The sequence below is a fragment of the Catharus ustulatus genome, chromosome 5 (assembly GCF_009819885.2).
Source record: "Catharus ustulatus isolate bCatUst1 chromosome 5, bCatUst1.pri.v2, whole genome shotgun sequence".
In the NCBI taxonomy this organism is placed as follows: domain Eukaryota; kingdom Metazoa; phylum Chordata; class Aves; order Passeriformes; family Turdidae; genus Catharus; species Catharus ustulatus.
The window spans coordinates 68,064,284-68,079,859 of NC_046225.1; the positions used below are offsets into that span (position 1 = coordinate 68,064,284).

The 15,576-nt window shown below is 37.0% G+C and overlaps 1 protein-coding gene across 4 annotated transcripts in view; it reads left to right on the forward strand.

Moving 5' to 3' along the window:
- ZFYVE28 (zinc finger FYVE-type containing 28) overlaps window positions 1-15,576 on the forward strand; it is a 148,396-nt gene that overhangs the window by 55,492 nt on the left and 77,328 nt on the right. For all 4 annotated transcript variants that reach the window (XM_033060645.1, XM_033060646.1, XM_033060647.1 and 1 more), the window contains exon 2: window positions 12,088-12,228. In XM_033060645.1, coding sequence (XP_032916536.1) covers window positions 12,088-12,228 — 141 coding nt within the window. The remainder of the gene's footprint in view (window positions 1-12,087; window positions 12,229-15,576) is intronic.

Here is a 15,576-nt window from a genome sequence, read left to right on the forward strand (position 1 = left end):
CAGTTATATCTTTGTTTCCCATGTTTGCTCTGTTCTCAACACTAGTACTGAGTTTGGCTGTCTTAGTGCTTTTGGTTGTTCTTTTTTTGTATCTTCAGACTTTTATTGCCTTCCTCATTGCAGCACTTTAAACAGTGACCACTATATTTCACACATGGATTTTGTGTAATTTAAAGGTGGAGCTGCCTGTCTCAAACTGGTCTTTCTGAAACAATCTGCCTACATATAACACCTGGGAATTTTTGCCATAATTTTTTTGGCAGATTATTTTGCTGAATTTGTGGAATTGATATATAAATGCATGTCCCCTTAATGGGTCATTGTGTTGTAATTAGTCGGTGCTTTTACCATCTTACTGTAATTAGACCCCCTGACCCCTAAAGGTAATGCCCTTTTTTTGTCTCAGGTAGTGTTGTCCTGTATATAGTCCTGTGTAGTCCTTAGACTGGTGTAGGTGGTAACAAACAATGAACCAGTAGCTGCTTGGAGAGTAGAAATATACGGCCAGCTTGATTTACATTTCTATTTTCAGTCCATTTCAAAATCATAATTGTGTTTTGCTGAATATAAATAATCTTCAATGGCCCTTGAAAATACATGCATATCCCCAGACCTCATGAGTTCCAAGTTATATTCTTTTGCCTGTCACTTCCAGTTGATAAATTCTGGACTTCATTTTTTCTCTCAAATAAATAAACAAAAAAGTAAATGAATAAGAATTTTCCCAACACATACTTTGATTATGGATATTAGTCATGGTTTTGAATGGTGTTTCTGTTCACAGCACAATTTTGGGATGTGATAACACCATCTCTGAAGTAAATGTATCTTTCTGAAAACTTTAATTTGCTATACTGTTTTTCAGCCTATCTTATAATGATTTTCCATGTATGTCATTAGTAATTACAAATAATATTAAAATATATCAAGGACAACAAATAGCAAAAAAATCTAAGTTATGATATATTGGTATGAAGATAGGCAGTTAAAAAAAAAATCTCTGTCAGTGTTCACTACATTTTTGTTTGAAAAGAAATGCTGTTTCACCTGTTACTTAGTAAGGAAAAGCAATATAGCAGTAGAAGTTGTAAAATATTCAGTACATGAGGAAATTGTTGCCTGACTAGATGAGGTAACTGCTTGGAGGAATAACCAAAAACATTTTACTGTAAGACTTTTAAATTAATTGCTTTGACTGTGTTTGCAGGATGCAACAAAAGTGTAAAATATGGGTCTCCTTTAAGTCTTTTTCCACAGTTCCTTGGGTCATGTGTATTAAAGCAAGAGGTTTGTGTTTAATAATGCATTGGGATTTTTTTAGATCATCGTTGGTAGTCCCTGAAGCTCTGCAGGCATTTTCAGTCTGCAGGCTTGCCTGTGTCATCCACACTGGATTTTGGAAATTAAAGCAGAGCTGTGGCTCAGGTGTGGTGTAACCACTGCTGGAGGGAGCAAAATAGAAAAAGCTGGAGCTAAATTGAGATGCAAGGCAGTTTGTCTCTAAGATAGCAAGAAAGGGCAAAAAAGATTATTTCAGTAGGCTTGAAATGGTGTCTCTTGTCTTCAGAAGGAAATTGTACCACTCTGTTCCTGGCAGATCTAGAGGGGTCTGGAGAGCTCCTCTTTGAACATTGGAATGGAACCACAAAATACTGATTGGGCTGGAGAGGTTGATGTCTGGTTTAGGCAAGACCTCTGTAGGAAAGTACTTCCGGGTTCTGACCTTCACTTTGCATTTGTTACACAAAACAGAAAGGCTAGACCACAGGAAAAAGGAGGAATAGGAGAATGCCTGTGGTTGTTCTTGCCTGTTTTAGAGCAAATCCACGTGTTTTAGGCAAGTAATGTGATCGTGTGACTCTAGCTTAGAAAGCGGTGTAAGTTAGGCTGGATGCAACTGTTACTGACTGTTTTCAGAGCAGTTTTGACATAATGGTAGTAATTAAGAACTTGGATTTCAGAAATGTCAGAAAACCTTTAAAACTTGGATTTTATGTTGCTTAGGAAAAAATATTCATGTTTTGCAGCAGAAAAAAATTAATAACTTTGATCCAAGACTGCGTTTATTCACAGTGAAACCAATGGAACAAGCCTGTTATGTGATTGAAATACAAGGTGAAGCTATTCCAGCAAGTGTCCTTCCTTAAGGCTTTGGAAACACTGGAATTCTTTGCCCCTTTACATGTGAGGTGTCTTGAGTCTTTCTGTGATTCTGGTGTGGTCCCTAGTTAGTGTTCATTTCTGGAGGCTGACTGAGGTGTAGAGCCTGCGTAGTGCAGGGGTGGATGATAGAGGAGATACTCAGCTGTACTGGAAGATAAATGTTTGTACTGTCTGCAGTAGGTGTTTACATTGAAATAGAAGTGAGTTTTTACTTGTATGAGCTAGTAATTTTGCATTTCTTAAGCTAGCTGTTTTTATCAAACATCGCATTTCTCCTTTTTTTGCAGTGCCTCCAATGTATGTTTTTTTCAATACACTTATCAAATATAGTAACAGAAAGCTAGTTTGAATCATATTCTTTCCAAGGCATTGTAAATATTACAGTAAGCATTACTGGTAATTCATTTCTTTTTAACATCAGTTCTGCAATTAATGCTTTTGTCTCTTCTGTCATTTAGCATTCTATAGAAATACCCGGCAAATAGAAGTTTGCAGAATACATTTGGGGACAACCAGCAGTTATGTGAAAGTGATATTGCTGGTCAATAAAGAGTAATAGACAATAGGGTGTATGTGTAATAGCTTTTCTGAAAGGTGTCGTTGAGATTGTGGGAAAAGTGTCCATTCATTAAATAGGTAGTGCCATAATTATGTTGGCTTTTTATAAGTATCTAAACAGGCAGCAGCCAGGTCAGAGGAACTTGATCTTGCCAGAAGAAGCAATATGGATTTTTCAATCCTTGTATGAATCACTAATATATATTAACCAGAGGGTTTGGGGGTTTTGTGTGTTTGATTTTGTTTGGATTTTTTGTTTTAGTGTTCCTCTCAATAAATGGATGTAGAACTGCTCATATTAAGAGAATATAAGCCTGAAAAGCATTAATGGTTGCATTTAATTTCTGCTTAGTTTTTGTGCATTCTGTGTTCTGATTTAAAAGGAGCAGTTTGGGGTGGAGAATAGCTGAGGACTGATAGAGCTTATCCAGCATGCATGCTGATGAGATGTGGTCAAACTCAAACTGGATGCTGAGCTAGTACAGAAAACAGGAATAGCTGTACAAACCCATTTGTCTCCCAGGAGAGATTTTCTACGTGATCAGGAGACCAAGGACAGACCTTGAGGATATTGTCTGAAAAGACCTGTGAATGCCTAATTGAGCAAAAAAACATTCAATTCAGCAGGGAGTGGGAGCAGGGATGCATGGGAGCCTTCTGCCATGCGCTATCATCCAGTGAGTTTCTTGTCTCTAGCAAATGCATGCTTTTTGTGTACTTGAATATATTTTGTTGTTGTTGGACTGCTTCAAAAGGTTTAAGCATGGTTTAAAGTCCTGTGTAGTCCTACTGTTGGTCTGTCTGGTGCCTTTGCTCTCCCTGTCTTTTTGCTCATATTCTGGTAATTTTCAAAGCCTCTATTCGTGCTCAGGTGTGCTTGGAAAAAAGGATTAAGTTGTTAAAAGCAATGAAGTTCCTAAAAGTTCCCTAAAACTTTAGGTAGGCTTTGCCTACAAGGAAGTGGGGACTTCCTGCAAAGACATCCTTGAGATAGAGGACTGTGTCTAGTGTGTTTTCCTGGTTAGACATGGATGAATCTCCACAGATGAGTGCAGTGGTAAACGTGGGACAATCAACCACTGAAGCACTCTTACCTGGAGAACAGAATAGGAAACTCAGTGTGACTCATGATGGCACTTGGAAAGTTACTTGTTTATATGATTTAGCTGAAATAGTGCAAATAAGATCAAAAGATTTACTTATGCAAAAATTTATTTGAAGTTATTGTCAGAAGGCAGAAGCTGGAAGAAGTTTCTGTGCTGAGGGCTGTACAAGCAGTTTCTTTCATCACCAGGTTTGAACAGATGCACTTCGGAACAAAGTTTTGATGAAATCTTTTTGTTGCAATGATTGATTGTGCTACTGATATGATGCCAGGGTAGTTAAATCCCAAACATCTGTCAAGGTGTTCAGCTTGAGCTTATTGAAAGTCTGCTACCAGGCAAATGAGGTTATGAATGAGCAGCTTTACACAGATGATGGTACTTTTATTAAAATTCGATATGGAACACCTCAGACTCAACCTAAGTTTGCTGGGCCAAAGAAAAATAAAGATGTGCTTCGAACATGAGAAAACTGAGGAATGTGATATTCCTGTTAGTACCTGAGAAGGAATATGGAGCAACTCTTTTACAGTCAGCAGGCTTGAACTCGCTGGGTCAGGTTTCCTTCTTGTTGGAGCTCCATCTGTGCCCTGATCAAGATTTTCTTTTTTATGATCTAGAAGTAAAAAACTGTGTATGACATGTTGTTCAAAATGAGTTAGTTCTGAACAGCAAAGCAGAATTCGTATTTTGTCAGATCTTCTAAGCATGACCAAAATAATGGAAATATAGACTTAGGAGGGAAAAAGTAATTTAGGAATGTGTGTGCTAAAAGGTGACAACCAAAAAGTTTTCAAAACAGTCATTTAACTGCATGAAGTGGTCATTTAAGGTTGTTGATTTTTTTTAAAATTTGGTTTAGTTGGCTTTTTTAGAATAAACATCTGCTTCTGAAAGGAAAATTTATTATAGCTACATAACTTGAGAGAAATTAGCATGTTAGACATGTCTAAGAAGAGGTCATTATTTGCCCAGATATTTAGGAGTTGTTATAAATATTTAGACATGGTATAACATAACTGGAGTGGGTTAAAGGTCCTCCCATGTGGTAAGATGTGTGGCAGGATGGTTTGCATTGCTGCAGGACAAATTGCTGGGTGCCACTTCGCAGTGCCACACGATTGCTCTGTGTAAGGTGGGGGCTGTACATCTGGAATTGAACATAATCCATCAACAAGCCCAGGGAGCTAAATTGGCTATTTTCCTCTTGATAGGTAACAAATCACTAAAAGCACTGCAGGATCAATTTTGTTTGAAGAGATGCTTAGTGTGATGTTTAAATACAAAAATCTAGACAAATCCGAAGCCAACCACATAAAAGTATTTAGGAAAAAAACCCCAAAACATTTAAAGAGTGATTTCTATATTTCAATATGTATTCTGACAAGCTAAATTTGTTTCTAAGTAAATATTTGTTCTTTAAAATTGATGTTCTTGCAGCAGCTGAGAATGAGATCTGATTAGTTTAAGTTCAGACTGAGATATTAGCTGCTGCAGGATGCTTTGGGTAAATGTTTTACAAGTTCAGAGGAGTGGGTTGACCTTGTCTGGCTGTTGAGTGCCCACCCAGCTGTTCTCTGACTCCTGTTCACAGCAGGCCAGGTGAAGAAAATAGGATTAAAAAGCTCATGGGTCAGGATAAAGACGGGGAAATGACTCACCAGTTGCCATCATGAGCAAAACAGACCCAATATGGGTAAGGTTAATTTCTTGCTAATTAGAAATAGCCTGCCATGGGCTGGGTGAGCAGGCAACCTTGAAGGTTACCCACTCCTCACTTGGTAGAGGTGGCTGCTCCATCACTTCCCTAGAGCAGAACCCCTTTCTCTTGTGGGGTCTGTGTTCTTTCCTAGAAATGGAGGCTGTGGCTCAGCTGCAGAGCACTCCTGTTCTGCAGAATAGATGTCCGAAAGCTTCAGTAATTTGTATGCAACATATGCTTGTGTGCTTCCCCCAGAAAATATGGATTTGAGCACATGCTTTTCCAGATTAGTGTGATGAACACTCAAAAATAGAAACTACGTACACTGACTTAATCTATCATGAGTGAAAGCCTTGAACATGGCAGTCTTAGGTGTTTGGTACTCTAGTTAAGCATAACCATAAGATTTTCCTTTTTGGGGGGTTGGGCTTACATCCAATGTAGAGAACATTGGAAAAATTTATCCACCTGAATTTTTGGTATCTTATGAATCATTATCTCACTGGAGTTGTTTGTTTTTGTTGGTCTTTTTGCTTAAGGTGCTGCTAGCATTTTATTGTGTTAACAAGCTGTTCACCTGTCTTTCTTGCTTGTGTAATGATATTCTATAGATAAACACAGAGCAGCTGGCAAGGCTTTAACCAGGCTGTAGCTTTTTTCAGTGCTTTTTTTTTACATATCCTCATGACCAATTACCAATTGTTGTCTTCATCTCTGAATCCTTTTTTTTTATGCTTGTGCCACACCACTTTAAGACTTCATGGTATTATACAAAATATGACTGTTGAGGGAATTTTTTACTTTTTTCTGTGACAGATAGCACTTCAGATAGTAGATTAAAAGGAAAACAACACAAACTAAGTAAAAACCCAAAAGCAAGCAACCCCCCTCTGCATACAGCTATGTGCTAGGAACAACAGTTCCTTTTTCATTTAATATGAAGTAGTATTTTTGCTGCTAAACCTTCTGACAGTTAAGTGCCAGAATTTTTGACTCACCTGCTTGTTAGAGAATTATTGTTTCTTCTTGCTATTTATCAGCATTTGGAAATTAATGAAAAATTCCAAGTACCTCTCCAAAGGAAGGATGTAAATACACTTGTTTACAGGTGAAGTGGAAAATAAGCAGATGTAACAACCTGCTGGTATCCCTTTTTGAAGAAGTTCCTTCAGTGTTTAGAATTTGTTGTCTGCCAGTTAAACCTTCTACTGCAACTCTGACTGGTGTAAAAAGTTGTCAATTGACTAAGTTTCTGTTGCTGTAAGTACATTATATTTTCATAGTGGGGATAAGTAAACTTTGGATTTTGTGCCTAATTCCTGTCACTTTTGAACAAAATTTTTTCCTTCTTATAATGTTATATAAGTCTTAGTTAAATTTAATTAACTTAAAATTAGTTATATGCAACATCCTTTGTAAGTTTGAAAATACTGAGATGGTTCATCAGTGCCTTTCTTTTAACTTTTTAGGGCCTAATTCTGCTTTGTGCACAGACCATGTTACCAACTGGTACAGGGAGTTGTTTTCCAATAGAAGCATCATTTTCTGTATGCTGCAGATAAAACCAAGTTTTTAACCTATAGCTTTCATGAATTCTCATCCTAAAGGAAATGTGCTTTCATTTGGGAAGTCCCTTTTTAAAAATTTGTGCTATGCAGTAATTGTTCATATTTGGGAGTGTCTGATGGGGAATGGAAAGTTTGAGGTTGATCCTGTACCTCTTTCCTTTCCTTGAAAATACAATAGGCGACAAATTTAGACTGAGAACAACTAGACCCTTCTTATTAGAGACACTACTATTATGACCTGCCTCTGAGATTCCAGTTAATAAGATCTTTGAGCTGAATTAAAGTGAAAAGATGCTGAGTGACCAATGTATTTATGAAGCAGATTTATTTTAAAACAATCCAATTGCAGTGGAAAGTATTGTGGGCGTTTTATTTCTCTTCTACAAAAATATAAAAATATCATAAAATATGTAAGGAAAAGAGAAGGAAAGGACAAGAGTAGGTAGTTGAGAGGAAAGATGTTGCCACCTGTGCATCCAGTGATGAGATTTGATCACTGTTTTGCTATTCTTGGGGTCATGGATGTGATTTGTTGGGAGTGGGGGCCCATGAAAGAAAAGCTTTGTCAGGTTATATACACTCAAACTGGCATGGGAGTGACAAGATGCCTTCTCAGGGATGGGATTCTCCAAGTCTCATGCAACACTGTGGGCTAGGTACAGTCTTCTAATGGAGAATTTCCAAAAAGAGTGAGGAAGTACTTTTGGGTCCTGGATAGTCTTGAGCCCCTCTAATGGTCCTCTTCACTCCTTGAACCCACTTCCATGCTTCTGCACTTTGTGTACTCACCATGGACCTGAAGGGGAAAATTAGCTCCAAAAAGGTGCTGCCCTGTGTTTGCACAGCCCCCATTTCCAGGCACACCCTGTTTCAACTTTCTCGCTTAAATGAGAAATTGGTGTTTGAGGCATAGCATTACATTAACTCCTTACTGTCCAGGTTTCTAAAACCACCCTTTCCCTTACCACAGGGGGAATAAAGGAAGCTGCCTAGCTACCAGGCAGTTCCACTGATGTGAACATGATGACCTCTCTCTAAAACTTGACTTCAGCTGTTAGGGCTGTAGCAGAATAGGAGTAGGGGAGCAGGCAGTTCATGTTTAACCTTCCTGGTTAAGGGAGGGTTGTGTCATTTGGACCCTGCAGCACTTAAAAATATTGCACATGGACTGTCACCAAGTATTGTCCTGGCATTTCTGGCATATTGTGAAGGCATTTCTTACAATGCATAATAAAATAAATGTATTTGTGTAAAATGCACCTTTTACCAAGTGCTTTTTGAAAAGTTACCCCAATTGATGTAGATTTACTTTGTTCCCTTGTCAGAAGGCAATCTGGATTTTATTTACAGGCATATAATTACTGCTTTTCTATATAGTTTCTTTCCATAGGGATCAAGTCAGGGTTCCTGAGTATGTGGCAGAGAAACAAATGCTTAGTGCTGGAGGAGTGCCAGTGAACAGTGGGGGAGATCTGGAGCCTTTCAAGTCCATGGGGTTTATTTTAAGCAGGGTTGGGTTTTAGCTGTTGTTCTGAAGACTTTAGGTCAGCAATTCAAAAACGATGGATATTATTTTCCAGAGGACAGCTGACAGGCTTCAGAAGATAGTGCTATCACTAGCTGGGCTCTTGCTCATTTGCATGGTTACCTTGCTTCTGTCTGTTCTTTGGCTTATTTGGGATCACCAGGTCGTCTTTTTGTGGTGGTGGTGACTGCATTCCTGTTGCAGTCTCAGTAGAAGAAAAAACCTGAACAAAATCTGTGCTTCTCTACAAAGGATCACGGGAAGCTGCGGAAAAACATTCCTCTTAATGTTCAAATTATGGGCTGCTGTCAGTTCCAAGATGACGCACTTTTATGTTACTCAAAAAGAGGTGGTATTGTTTTATATTTTTCAGAAAAAGGTGGTATTGATACTTGAAAGCTGCTGTTAAAAATCATGCAAAAAAGTGCTTGCAATTTTCTTTCAAAAAGAGAATGTGTCCCTAAGAAACACCCTTCTTTCTGTAAATGTGATTTTCAAACTGATTTTTAGAGTCCATAATTACTGTGTGGTTTGAGATTGGTCTGTTGGCACCCTGGCTCCTTGTTGGTAGATTATTTTTTGGTCTCTGTCCCATGTTGGGTAGTCTGTGATAGAATTTTTCCTCTGGTAGTTGTCACTGTTTTTTTGGGACAGTTTCTAGTTTTGGTTACCAGCTTGTTTTCAGTTAGATTGGCATGTTTTCCTCTGATAACATGCCATAAATAATTCTACAGACCTGTTATTTATCTAATAGCCTGTAGCTAACAGGTCTCTTAAGATGTTTTTAACATTCTCTTATCGTCTGTTTATATCCTGTTTGAAATATCAGATCATAATTCATTGTGCAATAAACTGAACTAACCTAATCCTGGTCACTGTTCATTGGTCAGGCTTGGGTAAAGCCAGAATGTAACCAGTTCAATAGTTAATACAACTTTTTCATATGGACAGTTTTATACTGACTTAGTAAATGACAGGCAGTCATCTTCTGATTTTGGTATCTGACCTGTTGAGTGGAACTTAAAAAGGAAAAATTACTAAAATAAATATTCAGCAAGTGATCTTTCATGAAACAAAAGAATGGTGTATTGTTATATAACATGGCTAAATATGTGTTATTTTGTTTGGTTGGAGTTGTTTTTTCTTCTTTAATTTGGGATGTGTTGATTCCTGTCTTGGTCCTGACTGGAATGATAGTTTGTGTGTAGCATACAAATAGGAATAGCAAGTTATGACCCATATATGAAGTGATGGTTTCAAATCTGTGGAGAATATCCTCCAGTGGTGTGGTACATTGTGCTGGCAGTAAAGACACTCAGGGTAGCCTGGACCACTTGTTGGGCTGAATGTATGGAACATAAAGAGGTATTAGGCAGAAGGAATGCAAGGTGCACTTGTAGAATGACACTCTTGCCTGGAGAGCTCGTACTCAAGAGGGTGTTGGGATGGTAACAGCAGTATCAGCACATACAAAAAACTTCCTGTGCAACTAAACAAAAATTCTCCCCAGAAATCCCAAACCCAAAAGGACATCCTACAGTGGTGTTATGGTTAAAGGGATTGCTGCAGTCAGTGAATACAGAAATAGGCAAATAGAACTAATGCAAGTACTTGATGCTGTAGTGGAAAAGGCAAAATGAGCAATGTTGCTGAAGTCCAGTAAATCAAAACAAGAACTTAGATGCATTAATTGGTTGTTAAAAGAGATGATTTCCTGAAACAAACTACCGGGACAAGTGGTAGGTTCTCCATGAGATGTTTTCAAATTAAGTGTATTACTAGGCTGGGAATTGCTAATTCTTATTCTGCCAAAGAATAGTAAGGTATTTGGATTAAATTATTTGAACCATATTTTGCAAAAACTGAAAATGAAAGTTGGCATTGAATGTGGCACTATCCCTGATTTTCTGTTACCTAGTGCAGTAAATTGAATTTGTAAACTTGTGTTTTATTTGTTTTAAGTGGCCCCCTGTGAAGAGATTGAGTTTCATGCAGTTTCGGCTTGCCAGGGACCACATATGATTGACACAATTAATCAAAGATCACACTACTAATCCACACCAAACTTAACACAGTTGAGAGAACTCAATTAAAACTTTTGTTCCTCCAGCTGAAAAAATCAGCCACGTGGGAGCTGTCTCAGGCATACTTGTTTTGCTTGAGACCAGTTTTAATAAATTGCCTTATTTTGTTTCTGCAGTGCAATTTAGATGCTTAAAAATCAGCAGTCGTGTTTTGTCACAATTCCACACACAGACTCCTGCATCTTTGTTTATTAACTTTGTCTGGAAGGTTTTAATGGCTGTGGATGAATGCTGAAAGAAAACATGAAAATCAGAAATAATAAAAATCATCAGGTAGGGAATGCTTAAAGAAATGCTTTACTAAGCTTGACTTTAAATACAGATATTTAGAACTAAACAGCATAAAATTTAGTACTAGAGTAATTACATGCCTCCCTCTTATTGTCATTATTTCTGAATTTTATTTCCCTGACCATTTATCACAAGCTTTATCATTCTCCCTGGGCAGCTTTATATCAGGGCTACAGTGAAGACAATATTCAAGAGTGTAGGTTTTTGTCAGCTTAAAATGAAGATGTTGAAACCAGAATTCCTTGTTGTTGATGTTTAGAAAAATCCTTTTATAGTATAAATCTTTACTATTAATATTCCTCAGTGTTTTTGAGGAAGCATTCCTTTATTAGTTTGGTCTTTTTATTATGTTACTGCTTTGTTTTAATGTGGCCAAAAATCCAATCTGTTCTTTGCCGCCTGAAAGACTTGCAACATAGTTTTCTCTCTCTGTAATGCCTTGTTTAGTGATATTATTATTATTATTATTAGTGTTGCAAAGAGTTTGCATCGACTTGGCTCTGGTAGATTCAGTACCTTCTGTGGTTTCATTCTTGTGATGCTCAAAGGGAGGATTCTGACCAGATCATACTGTAAAGGTTACCATAGTGCTTGATAGATTATTCCATTGCTTGATAGGTTTGGGGGTACAGTTTGTTTGTTTTAACTTGGAAAGCAACTTTGTCTTGTTCTGCCTAGAGCTGAAGTTTTCTTCTGTTTAGTAAACAAACCTTCTGACTCAGTTGTTTGCTCCTCCAGATAATTATGCCACAAGAAGCAAGAATGCCATGGTGGTTTTGGAGATAATGGTAGCTGAGTAATGTCTCAGATTTATTATGTGAGATGTTTTTTGAGAGGGTGTTGGTTTTTTTCCTTCAAAGTAGAAAAAATTTTTAAGTGTGTGTGAATAATCTCAATATCATTCTTTTCCATTCTGCCATACTGCTTACCTCGCTTATGTGTTTAAAAAAATCACAGTGACTATAACTAACTGAAGTTGTTTTAGTTTTTGGGGTTTGGTGTTTGTTTTTTGGTTTGTTTGGGTTTTTTTTGTTGTTCTTGTTTTTTTGGTTTTTGCAAAAGTAATATGATGTTGTCTATGTCTCCAATACAGAGAACAGACCCACAGCTCCTTGCTCAGTTCTACTATGCTGATGAGGAACTAAATCAAGTAGCAGCTGAACTGGACAGTTTGGATGGAAGAAAAGACCCACAGAGATGTACACTGCTGGTCAACCAGTTTCGCTCCTGTCAGGTAATCAATGTGGTAACTTCCTGATTTCACTGGGATTTTTATGTATATTTAATGTATTCCATTAATATTTTTTGTATTGGTTAGATTTTAGTGTCAGAGCTTTTTAAAATGAGCCTTTGATAGATGCATGCCTTTCCTTACTTTAAAGGGTGTATTTTTGAAAATACTATCCATAAATTAAATTTCCTACATCTCATTTAAGCGTGTTGATGCTTTCCCTGAATAAGAATGTACATTATAAACTTTGTTTCCTTTATATAAAATAAGCATACAGAGCTTACAGGACATGAGAAATATTTCAGAATTTCCATCAGCAAAAAATAGCCATGTCATTTGTAGCTGCTCAGCTTTCATGCCTCATTAATCTCAGTTTTTCATTAGTAAATTAACACATTCAGAGGGTTATATGGTAGTTAGCTAATTCAGATTTCTTGAGGTAGAAAGAACTACTTTTGTTGTACTCTTTGTATTTGCATAAATGCTTTGATATTTCTTCTCCCAGTCACACTCAAAAATAATTTAAACTGAAGTAGGTTCAAGTCTAAAATACATGATGCTCAGGTGTTATTTCTGTATGAAATGTAAATGTATGATACTTAGGAGGATTTCTGTATGAAAGCTAAATGTTTACTCTCACCTCAGGACAAATGTAAGTGGAAGGACAATTGTAATAAATAAACATTTACATCTCCACCAAGTAAAATACGAGGCAGTTAAGTGTAAAGAATGTATTTTGATTCACCATTGCTAAAATTACTTCCTGTTACTCCTAATAGAATGTACTAGACTTCATTATGTGGAAAAATTTCATCACTAATCATGTTAAGATGAGTTTCAAGAAAAGTACCCTGATCATTGTAGGAAATGTTCACATTAGGTTAGCTGAATCTCTTGAAAAGAAAAACAGTCACGTGCTCTGTGTTTGCTTACAAGAAAACTAAATTTTAAAATTGCAGCTTTCTGAGAGTGCTTACAGAAAGAGTAGGCAGTGAATGTATTACTCTGTCAGAAACAATTTTAATACTTTTGTAGACTTTAAGTATCTTCACAATTTCCTACTGTATTGTTTCTGGAGAAAAATGTGAGTTTAAGGGATTACCAAACTGGAAGCTGTAAGTTTATTAACAATTAAAAATGCGGTGACTTGGAGTGAAAAAAAAATAGATGTGAAAGTTATCTTTAGGGGAAGATTTCAGTCTTCTGGTTGACAGACCAGCTGTACCTGAACCACACTTCACAAATACTTATCTGACTTCCATAAAACCTCCAGTAGTGAATGTTCCACAAACTTTCTAGTCAAATTCTTTCCAGACTGCAGGAAAGGTTTTCTGATATTAAGGGTGCATTAACAGTATCATTGTGCAAGACAAATCTCCTTGGTTGTTTTATCCCTGGCAATGACAAGTTATTCCTTGTCTGCCTGCAGGCACACAGGATTTCTGATGTGTTTCCTGTAATATAGGCAGACCTGAAGAGCTGTTCTATTCAAAAAGAAGCTTCTCTGAATCTTTCACCTGTAGGAGTGCAGGAAATGCAGACTCTGGTTGCTCCTTGGTCAGTTTGCTTGGCTTGTTCTGTGGTGATTCACCACCTTGTGACTCTTAATATCTTCTTATGTCTGGTAATTTCATTTGTCACACAGATTGCTGTTTCTAAAAAAAAAAATCTGTTGCTAGAACTGAAAGAAAAGATGGAGGGTTTTTTTATGTAGCTATTTTTGTAATTTGTAGTTTTAAAAGTTCTGTAGAATAGGTCAGATCATTGTCAAATGTGATGTCAAAAATGCTTTTGCTTAATTAAGTCTTACAATGTTTTGTAGTACTTCGTGTAAATGCTGTGGTTTTGCATTCTTTTAAGAATTTTTCCTGTAATTTCCAAATGAGAAGTAAAAGTGTTTTAGTAAGAATTCAAAATGTAGGTATTTGCTGACCAAATATCACATGGTAGGAGGAGAAACTGGTTTTAGCCCAAGGTGTGCTGGAGTTGGAGAATGGAGAACTGACAGCCAGGGCTCAGAACGTTGTGGTGCAAGGTTGTGCTTGTAAAAGTAGGGTAGCAGCTGCATTGTGCAGTGCCTCTGGTATCTGCAAAAACAGGCAATTCTGAGACATTTTATTTAGAAATGTGAACTTTCTGACCCTTCAAGCAATGCTTTCAAAAAGTATTTTGTGACCACAGAATGTAGTTTGCCAGATTCCCAGTCTTTGCATGGTTTTCTGTCTTACTCTGTGCTAGTTTTTCCATGGAAACCTTGGTTTTGAGATTTCCAGATTCTTCCCAATTTTTTATCTCCCTGAAATTTGGAGGCATAACATTTCTATCAGATTTTCCTGTTTTCTAGTGACAAAGATTTCTAAAATTCCATGTCCTTCTGTCTTGGCATCTGTTTTTTTTAAATTAAATCATTGTTCCTGGGTTGCTTATTTTCAGATCATGCACTGATAGTGTTTGCTTAAGAGATGATTTTTTTCAATTTTTTTTAATCAACTAGATAAAGGAAATGCCTTTAAATTAGTGTGACTTTTTGAAAAAGAATTCTGTCAAGTCCTACGAACTGTGAATCTTCTTGGAGAGAGGTTGGGTGTTATGTTGGATCTTAACCATATCTGAAGAGCCAAGCTTTGAATCTTTGTGTCTATTTTGAACTTGATAGTTCTGTTAAAGATCTCCAAGTTTATTGGAGTGTGTGAACAGACTCAGACAAACCAGACCAGAAGGTCTCTGCCTAAAGGATGTAATACTTTATAGCAGACATAAAGTTTTCTGTCTTAACAAAACTGGCAGTGTTAGTCAAGGCAAGTTGAAGGTGTGGTGCATTGTGGTGTTCCTGTGGATGTGCAGAGAACTGCAGTCTTCAAGACTATTGATGCTTTCTTAGTAAAGAGCTGCAGCTCTGAATGTTGTCTTCTGCTTTGTCATAATCCTATCTGCTGATAAGAATCACACTTTTTACAGTAAATTAACTTTTCAAATTCAATTTCTGAACATCTTGCAGCTTGGTTTTCAAATCCTGTGGGTTGATTGTACAGCAGGATGCTGAGTAGCATAATCCATGAGTAAGAGTGGAAAGATGAGTAAGATGATGTTTTCAAAGCTTTTCATTTTCTCCATAATGTGATGTAACACTGTTTTCCAGGTTTGGTAGCCTATTATAAAAATACCATCCGTCATTTTGCTGTGCTGTTTTCATGTCAGTGGTAAAATATTGTGAGAACATAACATATCTATCAATACAGTATCTTGCATTTATTGTGTGATTAATACCTATTCAACAGAATAAAACATTTCTCTGTTGTTTTCTGTTAAGATTAACAATACTTAAAGTGTGCTGAGATGTATGATAAAAAG